Genomic DNA, 20,782 nt, shown 5'->3' on the forward strand with positions numbered 1-20,782 from the left:
GTTCTTTTTTCCATTTCCAGGAGTGTATTTATGCAGCTTTTTCAGGTAGCACTTCATTAAAGATAACTGCATCATCTGCAAAAAGCCTGATTTTACTATTATTATTGTCTGCAAAGTCATTAATATACAATGTGAACAGCAAGGGTCCAACATATTTCACTGGGGCACACCCAAAGTTATTTCCACATCTGACGATGACTCTCCATCCAAGATAATATGTTGCATCTTCCCTACCAAGAAGTTCTCAATCCAGTCAAAAATTTCACTTGATACCCTATATGATCATATTTTTGGCACTAAGCATAGGTATGGCACTGAGTCAGATGCTGTTTGGAAATCAAGAAATGCAGCATTTACCTGATTATCATGATTCAAAGCTTTCGGTAGGTCATGTGATAAAAGTGTGAGTTGGGTTTCACATGACCAATGTTTTTGAAATCCATCCTGGTTGGCACTGAGGAGGCCATTCTGTTTAAGATACCTCATTATGTTTGAGCTCAGAATATGTACATATTGTGTACTGCCCATCTTTCCCTATGGCCATCTACATAATGTTTCTTAAGATTTCAAACATCTTGCACTCTCTTACAATGTTGAACACTTTTTCTATGTCAACAACTTGTATTAAATGTCTCAATTTTCTCTGTAACTCTTGCTTCCATTATCAAGCATATCAGAACTGTCTCACTGGCACCTTTACCTTTCCTAAAGCTAAACTGTTACCCAGCATGTCCCATTTTCTTCAGTATAGTATTCTTCTCAAAGTCTGAGGGTGTCTCCAGTCTCATTGATTCTACACATTATCTTGAATAATCATTTGGTTACCACTTCCCCGAACAGTCTTGGAAGTTCTGAAAAAAAATTTACATGGTGTTTCAAAAATAATGACCTAATTTTGGACAGTAATAAATGTGAAATACAGAATGTGGTGCCAAGGAAATGTGTGTTGTGTGAATGGGCATGGTCCAGAGTTTTAGAAAATCACCATTAGATGCCAGTCAGTGCATCTTTTACTTTTCAGTCAGTGAGAAGTAAGACGGCATCCACTCAACCAAAGGCATTTTGTGTGCTGCAGTTTGCAAAGAGTGAATCAGTGATTTTGGTCCAGTATGCTTTTCATTGATATTTTGGCTTTGATCCATCTGCTCCCAAAAACATTCGTCATTGCTATGTTTCTGATGAAAGAAAGAAATTGCCAAACATTTGGCAGAGTTAATGAAAGTGTACTCACTGCACAAGCAGAGATCTGACGATGTCTTATACTACTGTTTGGTGAGTATTAAGGGATTATTTGATCTATAAACCTTATAGACTACAATTAGTGCAGGCTCTTTGGGTTGGTGATAAAAGGAAACAGGTTGACATCAGCAGTGCTCTGCGAGAGGACATGGATGATGATAAATTTTTACCACAGTTAATTTTCAGTGGTGAAACAACATTTTATGCTAACAACAAAGTAAACCAACATATTATGTATGCGCATATGGGAACTCCGGAACTCTCATAACCTTATTGAACATGAAAGAGACTCACCTAAAATGAAAGTTTTTTGTGCCATTCCCTATGAAAAAGTGTATGGTACCTTCTTTTTTGAGGAAAACACAGTGACTGGAGTGAATTATCTTCAAATGCTGTAGAACTGGCCTCTACCACAACTTCAGGAGGACTTCAAGGACTTCATTTTCCAGCAGGATGGACCTCCACCAGCTGGCTGTTGCGGCTGAGCGGTTCTAGGCGCTTCAGTCTGGAACTGCGCGACCGCGACAGTCGCAGGTTCAAATCCTGCCTCGGGAATGGATGTGTGTGATGTCCTTAGGTTAGTTAAGTTTAAGTAGTTCTAAGTTCTAGGGGACTGATGACCTCAGATGTCAAGTCCCATAGTGCTCACAGCCTTTTGAACCATTTGACCTCCACCACAACATGTATCAGTTTTTCAGTGACACTCTGCCTCAACAATGGATAGGGGACACGGTTCCCCAAGACACTACCCTGCATTCTTGGCCTCCAAGACTGCCAGTTATGACCTCATATTACTTTTTCTTGTGGGTATATGTTAGGGAAAGAATAACAGCCACCATAACTTCTATAAAAGCAGATACACTGCATAAAGTTTATGATGAATTTAGCTATCATCTAGATGTTGTTTGTGCTGGTGCTGGTGGGCACGTAGAGCATTTGTAAAGCATAGCTAAAACTTGAAGATTTTTTGAGTACAGTAATACTTGCTCAAAACAGAATCATGTGAGACTAAAATAATTTTCCAAATTGGACAAGTTTCCAGTTTACACAAAACTCACTGGGCTACATAAAATTTGTCGGGTATCATGCACAAAAATAAAGTAAAAATTTTGAATAATAAATATACTGTATTTACATACCTTCACTCCAAGACAGGAGATGTCCATTTACTTTATATTGGACAATAGAACACTGGACTGTTACACTAATTGATAAATAACATAGCATTTCTATGTTTTTATTCAAACTTTAAATTCGTTTATTATTGTATGTACATACATATTATTCCCACGTTTATTTGCTTTACATTTCACTTTTTTGTTGGGAGAATTTGTGTGTGCTGCAAATTGCATAACATCATTTATGCATGCAATGGCTTCTTCAGGAATATTAATTTTTTCTAGGGACATCATTTTGCTCCTCTTCTTCTTCGTTAGTTTCTTCTTCACCATCATCTGTGTTGCAGATTTCTATTAAATCTGTTGCTGAAGTGAAAGAGGAGTGAGTTGACAGAAAGTCATCATTTCAACTGTAATCATATGCACTACATGCAATGTTTCGTATTTTCATTAATTCGGCAACTGCTGCTGAATTTTCTTGAACTTCGATGGCCACAGAAGTGTCTTTGTTCTCGACCCCCAAACCCCGCTTTGTTGAAGCACTTGGTGACAACTTTGGGTTTTATTTCCTTCACTGCCAAGCAAATTCAGTTTACTGCATCCAGGACAGAAACTGACCATCCAAGAGCAAACACACTTTCAGCTTCTTCAACACTAAGAAAAAGAGATTGCATCAGTAATCACCTATAATGACACTTGAATGTGTAAATAACCCCCTGATCCATGGGTTGTGTGAGGCTGGTTGGACCTGGAGGGAGCCAAGCCAATTTCACATTTTATAATGTTACTTTCAGGTGGCAGGTTGCATTGTCTAAGAAAAGGAGAACTTGGCGATTTCCTTTTTAATTTTGGCACTGAAAGAGCCCAACAATTCTTCCATAAGACCACTCACCATCCACACCTTTTTATTGCTTCACCATGTGACTGGAAGCTTACTGAGCTCTAAGTTTTTGAAACAACACAGTTTTACTGCCTTCCAATCACCAGTGGCTCCTCCGTTTCTCCTAACATGTTTCCACACAACAGTACCGTGAGTCCTTCCTTGGACATTTTTCCGCCACTGCACTTTTCACCTCGAATTGCTTGTGATTTTGAAGGCGGCGCACAATAAAACAGGTCTGTTTCATCAGCACTGAATGTGCCTTTTGGATCATAATTCACAATTGGACAGTACTGTCTTCCACTCTGTTGCTACACTTTCCTGCACATCCTTAGCTTCCCCACACACTTCATTCCACACGATGTTGTGCCTAGCTTTGAAATTGTCGAGCTGTCCTGTGGATGCCTTAAACTCCATAATTCCGAGCTCTTTAGTGACTTTCAGAGCCTCACTGTGTGCAACATATGTCCAGATAAAGGTAAGTTTTTTGACTGTGCACTTACAAACAATTCCCACACTATTTCGTTAATTTCTTCATTTCCAGTATTCTTTGCCTTTCTTTTCGTCTACCCGTACCCTTTCAGCCATTCATCCTGAATCTTATCCTTGTTTCTTAAAGCCTCATAAATCTGTGTTTTACAGCATTTTCAACACATCATAATTTCACATGTAGAGAGTTTGTCTTTCTCACTTGCCTTGATTACATTAATCTTTCCGTTAACTGTTAACGACACATACTGTTTGTTCGACATTGTGTTACTGTATCTCTTGAAGTGCTACTACAAGCCGCATCATCTAGGATGGTGCTTCCGTGCATAGAGGCGGATTGGAATGAAAGCATTGGGGGGGGGGGGGGGGGGGGGGTGTTAAGAACTGTGCATATGCGGCTGCAGAGAACGGGCAAACAAAGTCTACGGTGCTGAACTGCATTGCTGTGGACAACAGCCAGGCTCATTACGGTACATTGTATTATACATTCAAATTATGAGGGGAATAATAAACATTAAAACAAATTTCGATCAATCGTCATGAGGGAAATATTAATTAATGTCCTGACGACGTTGCATCCGCTGCTCCACAGATTCACTCTCCATAACAGGAGGCGAGAACAGCTGACACAGCTTTGTGAAAACGTGAAGTACTATTTCTCTCAAAATGACAACTGTTTAATGACAAGGTCATTGAAAGTGCTTGCAATAGTTATCATTTATTGCGATTTGATCTGCATTGTAAGTCAAAGTTTAATACACAACAAAATTAACTTCAAGCACAAACTGAAATCATTATATTTGCTTGACAACTGCTTCTACTCAATAGAATTTTTAAAAATGTATATGTTGTGTGTGTGGATGTCTTTGACTATAGTTAAGTGTAATCACTGTGTGTAAAAATGAATTACTGGTAAAGAAAAATAATGTAAAAGACTATTGCAGAAATGGTCAGTAAGTTGTATTTTTCAATGTTAATGGCCATTATGAGTGTAAACTAATGCGTTCAACATTACAGGGACAGACCGCATTTATAGCCCATTTAAGAAGCAAACAATTAACCATAATTTGTGAATAACTCGAGGGAATGCTGACTAATAACATTGGAAACCACCGATATCTCGACAAGTAATAGTTACTGTCATTTATGGCCTTAGGCCTTATCCGGTTCATGCCTTGAAAATGACAGAGGTTTACATGTGGAGATATCTGACTTCTGATGAATTTATTCAACTGCATTCTCACATGTTGTTAGAGCATACAACATGATGGGAGAAGCTTAACTTCTCCTTGGGCAATATGTTGAACATTATAGTTAGCATAATTAAAAAGATACAAAGTCCTAATCAGAAATGTTAGGAATTTCTCATTGTTATGTACACAATTGATATGTTGACAAACACATCTTTTAAACCACAAGGCTTTAAAACTAAGAAATATTATTACTTTGTTCCAAAGTCTACATCATAATGCCATCATCACTTCTATTTGAGTCTGTTTCAAAACAATCTGATTATAAGGTTACAATGATAGGTTCAAGGCTTACATCCATCATCATTACCCTGTCAAGTTCTCATTTCAGAAGCTGTTCAGCATGCTGCACAGACTGTGCCCATGCTACAGGTGGGATGTTGTCTATTGCTTCATGCACAAGCAGTTCAGTGTATGTTATCTTGAATGTTTTGTTTTCTTTCTCCCACACAGCCTTAAAACCCTTTGCCCAAATTAGTTCTGTGGGGCTGCACTGCCTGTGACACATGGGTAAATGCAAAACTCTGTGACCCCATTCACATGCATGGAAGTCAAGTTATTATATTCTGTCACGTGACTTGGATTATATTATGCTTAATATTTTTATTTTTAAGATGGGGAAAAAAATCTGTTTTTCTCATGTTTGTACTTGATGTTTTCTCTGTAACAGTTAAATTATAACTGTCAGTGACCGACTTCGAAGCAAGGTATGACAAGTTTTTTGTGAATCACTTCATGAAACTGACAGTGTTTATTTCAGAATGGTAGTCACTGCTGTTTTTCTTAACATGTAAATACAAGTTTATTCCCAGAAACAAAACCGGAAGAAAAGTTAGCATGCAGAATAATTATCCAAGAACCTATTCCTTTGAGAACTTTAAAATCACCAGTTCCATCACTCATTTTCCAGCAGATCTTCCTGGAATGATTCTAACTGACCCACATTTCATCAAGGTAATACACTCTCGAACTATCTCCTTCTCTTGTATCGTGAATCCTTATATGGAATATAGTTTGTGCTGCACCAATGCCACTTCTTTGAACTAAAAACTCTCTTCTTAACATATCTGGAACCAACGTCTTTTAAAATTCCTTACATTGACGAAGCACTTACCATTGAAGCCTACATAACTGTAACACATGTTTGTGATCTCAGGTATTCACCATTCACATGGAGCACTTTAAAACATCGTTGTTAAAACTAGCCATTTATGTTACAAGTACCTTGCAATTTCGATGCTTTCCAGGCGACACATAATCAGCTTTTTCTATGGTTCATACAGCTCTGACACTTTCATTTACAATTCTCTTTACAGTTCTCTTGCCAACACCACGTGGTTTTGGAGACCTGCTTTCAAATTCATGTTTGAAAAAGTTGTAAATGTGGCAAATAATCCCCCTCGCCTGCTTGTGAAGCACTTCACATTTATTGCCGTCACCTGACTTTGTTATTAAATTACACTTAAACATTTACAGATACACATTCACAGCTATACTGCTGTAAGAAAAAAAAGGAAACAAAAAAATATTGACAGTTGAATGAACAATTTGGTTGCTGCGAAGTAAGGCAACAGTGCAGCATGTAGGAGCGAGATTCTCGCTCTCTTACTGCAACTCTCTGCTTGCTGCTCGGAAAGAGAATGAATGTCATTGGCTGCCAATGGATAGTGGAGGCGGATGTGCAGAATGGCTGAAAATCGGGCTGTCTTCTTACATGACATGAACTTTAGTCAACTGAAACTGGCAGAAAATAATGATCTTGCCACGTAAAACCATTGTTTAACAGAACAATGCCCACCCCTTTCACTGTGCACATTGCAGCAGAGTGTTGGTAGATGTGCAACAATGTCTCCGTATGCACCGGTGTGTGTCAATAATGGGGAAAACGAGAAAGCTGACAAACAGAGTGCTAACGAATGTACAGTACCGACACTGAGCGTAACTTATTTGTTGTTGTACAGAGCTGTGCTGTTTTAGGTCCACACCAGCAGCACTGCGCCACGCTGGACCTCTTTTCTAGGTTTTGTGCCACTTAACAGAGATGTTAAAAGTAACATCCTTGTAGAGTCATGAATAACTAATGAACTGTAATACAGTAGTACTGTATAGGCTCTTATCCACTTTATACAATAAATTATTAAGTATGTTTTAAGATTTGCTTTCCATTTCTGCATTAGGCACATTCCACTTTATACAAAAAATCAGCATACAAAAGTGCACTGAATGCGTCAGGACTGAAATACTTGTATGGTTTGGACAGATTTCCAAATTATACACGTGCCGATTTGATCATGTTTTTACTGTATTTTGCAATTAATCCCTTGTTTGTAGTATATCTTTATCAATAAACATGGAGTTTTGAAATCAGGTAATTCTTTCTGAAATACCATGTAGATATCTTCCGCCTTGTTTGGCCCCAAGTGCTCCAAAGTTTTGTCAGACTCTGATTTTAATACTGGATCCCTTATGTCTCTGAAATGGATGCCTGTTTCTTCTTCTGTTGTGTCATGTGACAGTTTCTTCCCTTCATAGATGGCTTCAGTGTACTCTTCCCACCTATCTGCTCTGACTGCTACATTTAACAGTGGAATTCTTTTTTCACTCTTAATCCTCATAAATTATTCAAAAGTTATTTTGACATTTGCATATGCTGCATTTATCCATCTGATGACCATTTCCTATTTGATTTCATCATATTTTCTGTAGTCTTTTCATTTCAGCTTCCATTCACTGGCTCTTGATTCCATTGAGAAGTGAATTTTATTGCAGTGTTCCTTTCTTCTCCTGAACATGTTCAAGTATCTTCCTTTCATCAATTGACAGAAATATTTCTTCTGTTATCCACAGTTTCTTCATAGTCACCTTCCTAATACTTGTACTAGTTTGTGCAGATTCTGTGATTATCTTTTTCAAGGATCCCCCTTCCTCCTTAGTTGAACTATGAGCTGTGGTATTCAGTGTTGCAGTATTTACAACTTGAGAGAATTTCAAACACATTTCTTCGTTCCTGAACAGTTCAGTATCTTAGTTCCTTATGTACTGATTCTTCCTGATAATTGTTTTAAACTTCAGCCTACTCTTCATCATTAATAAATGTGATCTCAGTCTCATGAGTGCACCTAACAGTGCAACATTGGATTTTGGAATCTGTCTCACCATGATTTAATGCAGCTGTATCTCCATGTCTCTACTGGTCTCTTCCAAGTATACCTTCTTCTCTTGTGAATTTTTAATTGTGTATTTGCTATTACTAGCTGAAATTTATTGTGGAACTGGAGAAATCTTTCTCCTTTCTCATTCCCATACTCTCATATAACTCTGCCTCCTATTCCTTTCCCTACTGTAGCATTTGAATCCCCCATTGCTTATGATTTTCATCTCCCCTTGCATATGCCAATTAGTTCCCACAGATTATTTCTGTCTCTTCATCCTCTGCATGTGATGTTGCAATGTAAACCTGAACCACAGTTGTTGGCATTAGTTTGGTTTTGATGAGAATAATTCTATCAATGAAATGTTCACAGCTGTCCTATCTAAAGTGAATTGTACTCCCTTTTATACAAATTTCTAGTGCTTCTGATATTAACCTTCTCTCCATTTTAGTTCACTGACCCCTATTACATGTAGTATCAGCCTTTGCAATTCTCTTTTCATTTTTTGTAGCTTACCTGCCACATTCAGACTTCTAAAATTCCATGCTCCAACTTTTGACATGCTACCCTTTCATTGGTTATACAATTTTTTTTCTTATGTCCATCTCACCCTTGAAAGTCATATCTCACAGAGCCACAAAGGAGATTAATCAGAAGATTTTGCTACTAACTATTAATGCATTATCCTTCCAGAAATTAACACATGGACACCTCTAGAGTCTGAGACCCAGTTTTGTTATAAACATTGCCTGATTAGCTGGCTACACATGAGTAGATTTCAGTGATGGGCCATGGATACTTCTGACAGGTTCTGCAAAATCTCACTAACTGTGTGTTATTGTGCTAGCGGAGACATGATCTGCATTTCTCAGAACTGGCGATCCCACCACTGCAGCTGGACACAAAAATGCGAATTTCTGTGATGGGCCATGTTCTGAATATCCACAAATTTTCCTGAGTTTTCCAAATGACAGTAAGTTTTAGTTTCTTCTAGTATAGCAAAGGAGGGGACCAATGATCACATCGAAAAGCTTATACAATTGTACCATGAAATTCCTTGTTTATGGAAATTTACATTATGCAAACAAGAATATAAAAGATAGAGGAATAAAGAATTGATTGAAACATTTCTAGATGGTATTCCAACTGGAGATCAAAGTGCAACAAAATATAAGCTACAAAATTTGAAATAAAAGTTCAGAAAAGAAATTTTCCATTTGTGTTGCCATACTATTGATTGTGCTTTAAATTATTGAAGGTACTTTAAATCCATTTGGCAACTACAAGATAATGTGTACTTCTGTCACCATATGCTTTTTCTTGTACTGAAATAAAACACTATCTGTGGTCTGTAAGAAACAATTTACAATTTGGCTTGCCTTCTAGATCTAAAAATAGTCTGCAACAAAAGTTGTTGGTTTTACTTGTGGTATTTTAAGTCCTATTTTTGCTCTCATCACAAAATGCATGTCACATCAAGAAAAATATAATTCTGCAAAGCAGTGTAGTATTAGGCAAAAACCAATAGTGCCAAATGAGGGAATACCTCAAAAACATGCAAGCAGATGGTGTTTTCTGATGGGAGCAAAAAAATATAATATATAGGGACATAAAATACCATAAGTAAAATTAGCATATTTTATAATGAACTCTTTTTAGATCTAGGTAGTATGCCAAATAGTAACTGTTTTGGTGCAGGTCTCTTGACAGAAACAGAAAACTTTTGGAATGAGTAGTATAACCAACATTATGATGAGTGCCAATGACAAGTTACATATACCATGTTCATTATTGTATTACCCACAACTGTGTTATGTCCATTATTTTACACATATTATGAATTACTGTATTTTACAAAGGATCAAGAATGCCCTCTCCCTAGTGTACCAAAGCTTCACTATTCTGAGATAAATACCCTCATTTCTGAATCAAATGCCTGGAAGGTTGTCAGCAATCCAGATTTGTGCAGTTTTTCTTGTGAAAAATAGATGAGTATATAGTGTGCAAATAAACAGTGTACAAATCGCCAGCAGCTGTCACAATTTTTGTCCTGCTATGGTCCATACTAACTTCCTGTCAAATATGTAAAAGAGTTTCAAACTCTTTAATCCGACCTGTCTAGCATATGTCACAAACCTGGATCTGTGGATAAATCATGAAAATGTGCTGATTTATGCCATACATGAAAGGAACCAGCCTCCAGGCACATTTGAGAGATGAGATCGCAGGGGCAGGGTCTGCACTTTAGTTGAAAATGGCTGGCCTGTTATAGGCAGTCCAGATACATTAAAAATATCTGTGGAACTGGCTTGCAGTTCTGGCCCATTACAGAAATCCAGTCATTGTGGCCAGCTATTGCTATACCTCCTAACCCACGCTCATCATTTATCTCCACCCAACAACAACAACCACCCATCCTCTCTCCAGTGCCTCCCTTCACATTCCACATCTCATTTAAGTAAATCAGTCACACTGTGACAATAAAATAATGTGTTCACTTGTAAAAAAGAAGTCATGATTCTGGAGTACAGAAATAAACATGAATTATTTCCTATGCACTTTGTCCTGTTGCTTTATTCATCAGAGCAAACTGAGCCTCTCATAAATGTCAACAAAATTGTGCAAAATTTTGTTGAGTGACATGATTGTTAGTGTAATCTTCAAAACTTCATTGGACCAAATGCTCACTAGAGATTATAATGAGAAATATATTTTTATTTTTGCAACAAATGTTAATAATGATGTATTACCAAACTTATCCATCTTTCCATATTATAAGGGAAATTGGAATGCTATGGGCTTATGAACTTCCTGTTTGTTTCAGTCAGTTTTTAAAACCAATAAAGTTACATTTAAAAAATGAGGATTCATTGTACACATCCATTTGCTACTGTAATCAGACAAGTTTCACTTCTTAATGCTTCAACTACCTTAATCATAATGTTTTTCTTTTATATTTATGCTTCCTTACATTTTATATGAAATAAAATTAAAATTTAATCAGTTTTTCTCTTCGGTGACTTTTGAAGATAGTCAAAAATTTACATTTCCAACTGTTTTAGGTTCAGAAAGAGCTTGACAGAGAGGAGTATGAGAGTCATATTCTAATAATAAAAGCATCCGAAGACTGTCTGCATCATCCAGGAAACATTTCAGTCTTTGATCCTACTGATGACACAGTGCTCAGAGTAACTGTCAATGTAATAGATGTGAATGATAATCGGCCATTGTTTGTGAAAAGGGTGTTCACAGGTGGCATTACAACAGATGCTGATTTTGGTACTGAGTTCATGCAAGTCAAGGTTAGTATGCACACAGTTTGAATGATTAAAAAAATAAATTGACTTGTTACATTTGGAGCACCTTCATTCACTTTTTGGGTATTTATCATATGATATACAAGGCATGAATGGCTTGAGAACACATATAAATGCAACTATCTTGTCCAGAGCAGATATTTCTCCAATGTCCCATGAAAGATCCCCTTGATGCAGCATGCAAGCACCACTACCAGATGGGGGCATTTGGTGAGGAATCTTTCGAATTCAGGCAAAGCCACAGTGGTGAAACTTTGGTGGAGTGTAATATGTAGGTGCAAAATTTTGTTAGTCATCCAAAAATATTTTTTCTACAAGATAGCACTCAATGTTCATCAAGTATACTGAAGATTTACTTTTGGGAGATGTTAATATCAGAACAAGACTTTTACTTGCGGAACACCTCTCATATCATGACCAGTAGTCTCAAGACCAGGCATGAAAGTGCTATGTTCAGCCACATGGTCTTACAGATGAAAGTGCTATGTTCAGCCACATGGTCTTACAGAAGTCCATAAGAGTGATTAAGGAAAGGGAATACAGTGCGTTCTAACTGGAAAAGCTATAGTCTTTAATAGGAGGATCCCATATACGCCACCATTACAGCAGGTCATAACAGCTGGAGATATCCCATGAATACAACTATTCTGACAGACAGAGAGATTTGTACATCTTAATTAAAACAATATTGCAATGAATATTTATTAGCATTTCAGTACCTCTGACTTGATATGTCAATACAACAATAATGCCAAAGTATATTTTCAGCAATTTAGTGAAATAGGATCTTTAGTAGGTAAAAGAATACATTGTGGCGTTCTTTGACACCACACTGGCTGGGCTTTGTGAACTAAATCAGGCAGTAAGCTGGGCAATGAAATTATGTCACACATTAATAGGGTAATTTTTCCAGGGCCAGTTGTCACCAGACCCATAGGGCAAAGCTTATAAATTAATTATGTATTTTCTAAGTGTTACCAATAATGAGGCATGACAGAAAAATAAGAAAACCTAGTGGCAAAAAAAGTTAATATATTTCTACAAGACTTGCTCCCAGGGCAAGCCAATGGTACAGCTAAGCAGAGAAAAATATGAAGTAAACCTAGCAGAGAAGTACAATAATGCTGCAGTGTGGAAGAAGTAGGCCCGCAAATCAGTAGCCTAAAGAAAAATAAGGATGATGGACAACAATCTTATGGAAGCCAAACTGTATGGGCCTATCAAATTACAGGATGTTATGTGTAAATTAGTAAAAAAAATTTGCTCTACTGTAGGCTGACTGATCACTTAAGTTCTGTGTTCGGTTTGGCATCCAAAACTGACATCAATGGAAGCCAGAATCAACTTTATAGCTGAAACTTAACATTCTTCATTGTGAAAATACATAGCTGGAATCTGGTTGGACTATGCTTATGCCTTTGACAACTGATGACAACTCTAACTTTCCATCTAGAGATAATGTCCAGGGAACTATATAGTAGGGTGAGGAAGCCACATTGTCATCACCCAGCAAAACTATCAGAAGGGATAACTAGAGGATGTCTAAAGGGATCTATTTGCATGCAACAAGTTTGAGATATAAATTGGGAGCCCTTGTTGAATAAGTTACAAGAGTAAGGTACTATGCTGTATGTGATAGCTTACAGCAATAATCCCTCTCTGCTCATGTGGGGAAATAGCGGGAATGAAACATCTGAAAAGGCAAGAATAGCAATGGATATGCTTAACATGTGGTGCTGCAAGTCTAAGCTGTCGGGTAGGTCACTTAAACTGAATTTTATGACATGAGGAGTAAACAAAAATGTAATCAAACAGAAAAAGATAGAAATCCAGCAATTTGGGGCAAAAATAAGCTCACTATCTGGGAATTCATCTGAATGACCAATTAAACTTTGGGCCCATCTTGACCCCATATGTGCACAAGGACTGAAAGTCTGATTTAGGCTTAATAAGTATTAGTGACGAAATTTCACAACAGTATGCTAACATTGGTATTGGATGATGTGTGTAGCATCTGGGCACACTGACTTATGCTGCTAAAGCTGTCTGTAGCCATGTAGAAAGTTAAGAGCAATCTGTCATTGTGACCCATTGTGGCTATCTTCCATCCACTGCAGAATCAGTTCCTCCACAGCAGAAATTTGTGCTATTGAATTCCACTCTGTGTTTCACATGTTCACAATGAATGCAACTTTTTCTAGCAATAACAGTGGCATAGATGCAAATTTAATTCATAAAATGCGATATATTCCCAGCATACTATCGCTTACCATATTGCCTTTGCTGTATGACTTTCAACCAAAGAAGTGTGTATATATGTAGAGATGAGAGGCTTTCTCAGGTGCATAGAGCAGGTAGGACTGGACAATACATCTAAATTATCATATTCACCAACTGAGCATTCGAATGAAAGAGGTCCGCTGTCTCCAACCAGTGATATTAGCAATGATGTATGGGATGGTTCAATAAAAATGTGCAAAAACTAAGCAGGATAAACAGAATACTGTGCTAAATATTTTGAGTCATAAAGCCTGGTATCTGGAAAGTAAAATTAACAGAGAAGATCTGAATGACAACCACTCAAGTAAAAAGCATTAGCCACCAATATTCAGCCTTTCCCACCAGTGCAGATAGTTCTGAAGATAGGGCTAATATCAAAATCACTGAACAAACATAATATGCTGGATTTCTCACTCAGCAACATTGACCACTGTCCACCCTTGTTCTCGCTACAGGTGGGTCACTCTCATCCTGGTGTCTGAGTGACTTGCTGTTTCTTGTAACCTTCTCTCCTCCTGAAGCATGGAACTTTTAGTTCCAAAATCTAGGTAGTGTGTCAATTTTATGTGTCTGGCAGTACTACTCACTTTCATGTGTCTGGCAGTACTACACATTTCACCTCCTGAGAGTAAGTTCTGGCCAGAAATTCTGTCTCATAACATATTAGTTCTCTTGACTGAATTCACCTTTGATACAATTAATGTGAAAATATCTTCTGTTTCTTGTGATACCATTGCTGGAAACCTACTAAATGTCTCTAAGTTCGCAAAGAAATGACACATCACATCTATTAATGAAGGAGCTATCCCATGTTAAGAAAAGACCAGAACATAACATCTAGTTAATTTGGGGCCCATTGGACACCGATGGTGCACAGCAACCATTGAATATTCTGATGTAACAGACAGCAGTCAGAGAATCCATTAATTTAATGTAGATCTAGATTTCCACTATGACATTGTCATCATTGGTGCATTAGCAGAAGAGTCATATAGGCATAACCATGTAACAGCAATAGGCATAACCATGTAACAGCATGAACATGTGACAACTGCCACTAACATTTACATGAAATGTAAATTCTAGTGACAACTGTCACATGTTTATACTTTTACGTGATTAAGATTTTATGACTCTTCTGGTAATGCACCAATGATGACAATGTTATAGTCGAAATCTAGATCTGCAATAAATTACAGAATCTGTGACTGACTGCTAACCTTCTGTACATTCTAACATTTAGTTGTCAGCTTAATTGTTACCACAGCTTAATTATTACCATTGAATTAAGAGTTGCATAACAAATGCAGAATTGCTCCAGGTTTTGATGAACTCTTTCCTGATTCTTAGTACTTTGTGGCCCAAGGATGCAAAATGTCTTGTCAGATTCTGTACATGAAATCTTGTGCATAGGATAATTTCCGCCAAATCTCATAGGGTCAGTATAAATGTGACTGAGAAACTAGGTAGAAGGGGCACCCACAGAACACTACTGATTAGTATAACTACTATGTACAGTATACAAACTACTGTAATGGATACAGGACACACAAATTAATTCCAACTACAGAAACTGAATTCTTACTTAAGAGAACTTGCTGTGATCAGTATAAACAGTGTGTTTTGGTAATGATGATACTAACTTGCAGGATGGTGGAGAAGGACAAAGAGATGAGGACATGAGGTAGGAAACCCTGGTCCAGCAATGAATGAGTCAAAAGTTATGAGTAAAAAAAAAGAAAATGTCAAATTTATGATTGGTCTGCAGACAATGACCAACATACAGTTAGACACATTTCTGAAACAATTTCATTTATCTGCACAATTTGCGGAAGGTACTACATTCATATGAGTTGTTCAAAGTGGCATCACCCACCTTCTACGTAGACAGGACATTATCAGATGAAGTTCGATGTAGGCAGGGACAATTCTTACAAGGAAATCCTCTTCAATCCTGACAGGTGTATCATACACAAGACTTTTTCCGAGACCCCACAAGAAGAAATCATGTTGGGTCAGATCATGTGAAAAAGCTGACACAAAACAGAACCTCTTCTCAAGAGATCACATTTCTTATTAAGATATTTGGAGACCTCCAAAAGGCACAGCACATGGTTTTGTTTTGTACATTTTCAGTCACCACCTCCTAAGCCATTCAGGTTACATTCCAAAGTTAACCTAGGATTCCAACTAAATGTGCAGTAGATTCTGGGACATTCTGCAAAGAGAGTCTAAATGCTAAGCACCAGTGAGAACATCCTCCTCTTTCTATCCTTCCTTCCTTTTTACCTCTTCAAGTACTGTAAGATGCATCTATAAATAATGATTTCATGTCAGTGCTGTATAGTATTTCACTGTGACTGCGATTTCTGTTGGCCAAGTTTTATGCAGTTAATCGTACAGTCTTTTTGTGTTTTCAGGCTGTAGATAAAGATATTGGTATAAATGCTGAGATTCGTTACTACCAAATTGACGAAATACACAAGACTTTGACAGAAGGTTTAGAGAACATACAGAAACCACCCTTCATTGTGAATGAGGAGACTGGTGGGATCATTCTGAATTTTGATCCTCAAAAAGGAATGAAAGGGTATTTTGACTTTATGGTAAGCTTTAAATCTATTTATTTTATGATATATTAAGCATTTTCATGGGGATTTTATTTGTTCTGCTTTTAATGAAATCAGTAATTTAGGGAATTATCTCACATTACATTAAACTGAAATTCTGAGTGCCTAGTTTGAGAATGAAATGGCATACTAATGGATTGTTAACATGAGCATAGGGGAGTCCAATTGGTTTCTGCATGGTTGTGTGTACTTATACTTCTCCAACATTCTTTTCAATACTGAGAAAATTTAGAGAACCAGTGTTTGAATTTGACCACAGAAATTAGGGCTCATATGAAGGCATGTAGACAGTTGTTTTTCTGTTGCTCTATTTGGAAATGGAACAGAAAGAAAATTACTAGTAGTGGTACAGGATACCCTCAGCCATGCACAATGTGGTGGCTTGCAGAGTATGTGTGTTGATGTAGATGGAGATAATGGAAAACGAGCAGTAGATGAAAATTTAGTGAAATTCATGAAAGTCTCTACATTTTAATTAGTGTCTATGCATCACACACCAATCAGCTACAGATGCGTGGTGGCCTGCAGTCATTTTCAAATCATGTAGAAATTTACAAATCTTTAACATATTTGCTGTTATTTCATGTAGAAATATTTCAGAATTGTTGTTCCATAGATATAATACAGATATTGTTTCTTCATGCCTTTTCACAGAAAGGAAACAATGGATTAAAACCTTAGTTTTTCTAATGTCACACCTTATACTTCCACAAATAATAATATATTACATTGTTTCTGAAAATGGTAGAACAAATAACAAACGCACAGGCTTAAGGTCAACCCACTAAAAACTAGTAGCTTAAACAACTCATACATCCACATCATATATATTTATCAATGCTGCGTGTAATGATGTTGCCAAACACTGGAGATTCAAACAGCAACAGAGATAAAATGAACCTATTCAATTAAGATTCAAAATTTCATGCTAATCAAGAAGTAAATCTTAAGGATTAGTGACACCTAAGATGGGAAAAGCTATATGTACAGCTCCAGAGAGCAAGTAATATTGAGATCACCACTCTTCAGATTGAATAAAAGACATAGTGCCCTTGCATTCCATCCTTCCTCAACCTGTAAATAATGATTACATTCTGAATGTGAGCTCTGTGCTGCAAAATGATGGAAAATACAAACATTTACTGGAGTCTAATTTTTGTTGAAGTGCTGCTATTGATTGTAGAGTCAAATTACTTAAGTATTGTAACAAACAAGTGTATTGTTGTTGTTGTTGCTGCTGCTGCTGCTGCTGCTGTCCCCTTCATGCAGAAGACTGGTGCTAGTCTGTCCTGTGCAAGCCTCTTCATCTCTGTATATTTACCTCAACCTAAATCCATATGAACCTGCTTATTCTATTTAAGCTTTGGTCTTTCTCTACAATTTTGACCCCCCGCCCCCCTCCGCACATCCTTCCATTGCCAAACTGGTAATTCCTTGATGCTTCAGGATAAGTCCTATCAATCAGTCCCTTGTTTTAGTCATGTTGGACAATGAATTTCTATTTTCCCCAGTTTGTTTCAGTGCCTCCTCATTTGTTATTCAATTTACCCATCTAATCTTTAGCATTCTTCTATCACACCACAGTTTCAAAGTCTTTATTCCCTCCTTGTCATCCACATTTCACATATGTACAAGGCTATGTTTCAAACAAATACTTTCAGAAAAGACTTCTCCCTTAAAATCTATATTAGTTGTTAATAAATTCCTCTTTTTCAGAAATTCTTTTCTTGCTCTTCCCAGTTAGTATTTTATATACTCTACTTCAGATATCATCAGTACTTTGCTGCCTAAATAGCAAAACTCCTCTATTACTTTTGATGTCTCATTTCCTAATCTAATTTCCTCAACATTGCCTAATTTAATTCAGCTACAGTCCTCTACCATTGTTTTACTTTTGTTGATGTTCAGCTGATAATCTCTTTCCAAGATACATTGCCTTCAACTGCTGTTTTAAGTTCTTTGTCATTTCTGACACAAGTCCAATGTCATTGGCAAACGGCAAAGTTTTTATTTACTCTCCATGAACTTTAATTCTCTTTCCACCTTCCTCTTTGATTTTCTTTAGTGACTACTCAGTGCACAGATTGAACAACATTAGAGAAAGGCTACAGCCATATATCACTCCCATCGTCCTAGACGACAGAACCCGATTTGTGTGCCTTCTTAGTCACCTGCACGATCACACAGATCTTATTAGTGACCTGCTGCTTTCACCTCCCGTGCAGAATAAGTACGAATTTGCTAAAGCTTGTATCGTTGAACGCTTATCCCATCCCCCTGCTGAGTCGATCCAACGCATTATCCATGAGGAACTCATCGACGACCATACCCCATCACAGCTGTGGCGCCACTTATGCACCCTTGTGGACACAGACTTTCTACCAGATGTCGCACTTTGGACAATTTGGCTGCTTCAACTTCCTTCTGAGCTACAACTGCAGCTATTGTCCCATGTCTCGGAGCCCCTCGAAGCACGCCTGCGCATCGCCGACCGTGCCTACAGCATAATTCAACATCAATACCTCCAGCATTCGAGTCCGGCATCTGCCGCCCCCACGCATTATGCAGTAACAGAAGCCAAACCTGGCTGCGGCAGGACATGCGCCACGCTGTCAGCGCAAGCAACGGCCCCGCCATCCCGTGGTCGCCCGGCTGCACCACCTACTTTTACGTTGCTGCCCCAAAGGTCACCGGAGACGGCCGAGCGAGCACATGAGTATACTTCGGCCGCGCAGCTGGCCGCCTCACTGCCCAGCCATGCTCCTGCACCGCAAGCTGGCTCTCCTTATTGCTGGTTCCACACTAAATTTGGTGATGCGGCTCGCAACTGCAAGCCGCCGTGCGCTTTCCCAAACACTTATGGCAGCCACGTCTAGGCGCCACATCCTGCCGCGCTGCCTCATGGCGCCTACCGGCATCTCGTCCGATGCCTGCTGCACTGTCTTCCATTTCGCGCCTCTTCGTCGAGGACACCAACACCGGACTTCATTTTCTAGTGGACACAGGAGTCGACATTAGTGTTATTCCGCCCTCCCTTGCCTCTAACATAGATCCCTTATGTGCACCTCCACTGATAGCTGCTAACAATTCCCCGTTTCCGGTGCTAGGTTCCTCACATCTCCTGCTTAAATTTGCCCCAGATCAGGTTTTCCCCTGAACATTTTACATTGTGGAAGTTGATGCACCTGTACTGGGCCTCAATTTTCTTCATCACTATGCTCTCTCCCCTAATCTGCAAGCCGGCTGTCTGACTTACGTCTCCGGTTCGAGTGTTCCTGGTGCGTCACAACATTCCCCCCCTCAGCCCGAATTTCCTACTGACTGTTCACACTCTGCCCTTTCAGAGTGTATGTCACTTGCTGCAAACCTTTCTTCTGCTCTCTCAGCTTTCTTGCGCGAGCGTTCAGATGTCGATGCATTGCGCACTCAGAATGTTGATCTGTGTGTTCGCATTGACGAAGTCCATGCACAACTGTTGCACACACAAGAGCAGCTTCTACAACTCCGCACACCCACTCTTGCAATCGTGGTCAAGCCTCCACAGCCTGGTCATTGTTCCACAGCTGTGATCCCATTAACGGTTCGGCCAGCCCCCTGCCCCTACCCCCCTGCTCCTACCCCCCCCCCCCCTGCCCCTACCCCCCCCTGCTTCTCCCACGATTTTGCGTGCAATTGCCAATGGCACGTACCACAGAATAAACACAACTGAAGGACCCCCTGGGCGGCATAAGGCACGCCGCCTAAAGGCGCTGAAACTTCGCCGTGCTAAAGACATTGTTAAAGATCTTTTGGATTCCAACATTCTCCGTCAATCTGATAGTAACTGGTCATCACCAATCCATCTCATGCCAGAGAAGGATGGTACTTAAAAGGGGTATAACACAGGAATATAGCCTTTCGCCCCAGCTGTTCAATCTATATGTCAAAGAAGCAATGACAGAAATAAAAGAAAGGTTCAAGTGTGGGATTAAAATCAAGGTGGAAGAATATCATCATTAAGATTCCTGATAATATTCCTATCCTCAGTAAAAGTGATAAAGAATTACAGGATCTGCTGAATGGAAAGAACAGTCTAATGAGTACAGAATAAGGATTGAGAGTAAATCGAAGAAAGAACAATCTACGTAAAGACCTAAAATCACTTTCTTTGGTCCAAAAATGGGTTCAGTATTCAGGAACAGACTTTTCAATAAATTGCCAGCAACCACTAAAATCTTTGTTTCAGATAAAGCACAGTTTAAATAGAATTTGAAAGTCTTTTTGATAGGCAACTCCTTCCACTCTATAGATGAATATCTAACAGGGACTATTAGACCAGCTTAAGTAAAAATGTCTGTTAGTTTTAAGTTTTGACAGCACTTGGTCACAATAGTCACAATTAGGTATTTCGTGTATGGTTAATTTATTAAAATTGCATAACTATGTTT

General features: G+C 38.4%; 1 protein-coding gene across 1 annotated transcript in view; it reads left to right on the forward strand.

The window, feature by feature from the left end:
- Positions 1 to 20,782, forward strand: part of LOC126188932 (cadherin-23-like) — a 514,643-nt gene that overhangs the window by 455,229 nt on the left and 38,632 nt on the right. Inside the window, exons 27-28 of the mRNA XM_049930652.1 lie at positions 11,191 to 11,430; positions 16,146 to 16,331. Coding sequence (XP_049786609.1) covers positions 11,191 to 11,430; positions 16,146 to 16,331 — 426 coding nt within the window. The remainder of the gene's footprint in view (positions 1 to 11,190; positions 11,431 to 16,145; positions 16,332 to 20,782) is intronic.

The sequence above is a fragment of the Schistocerca cancellata genome, chromosome 5 (assembly GCF_023864275.1).
Source record: "Schistocerca cancellata isolate TAMUIC-IGC-003103 chromosome 5, iqSchCanc2.1, whole genome shotgun sequence".
Classification (NCBI taxonomy): domain Eukaryota; kingdom Metazoa; phylum Arthropoda; class Insecta; order Orthoptera; family Acrididae; genus Schistocerca; species Schistocerca cancellata.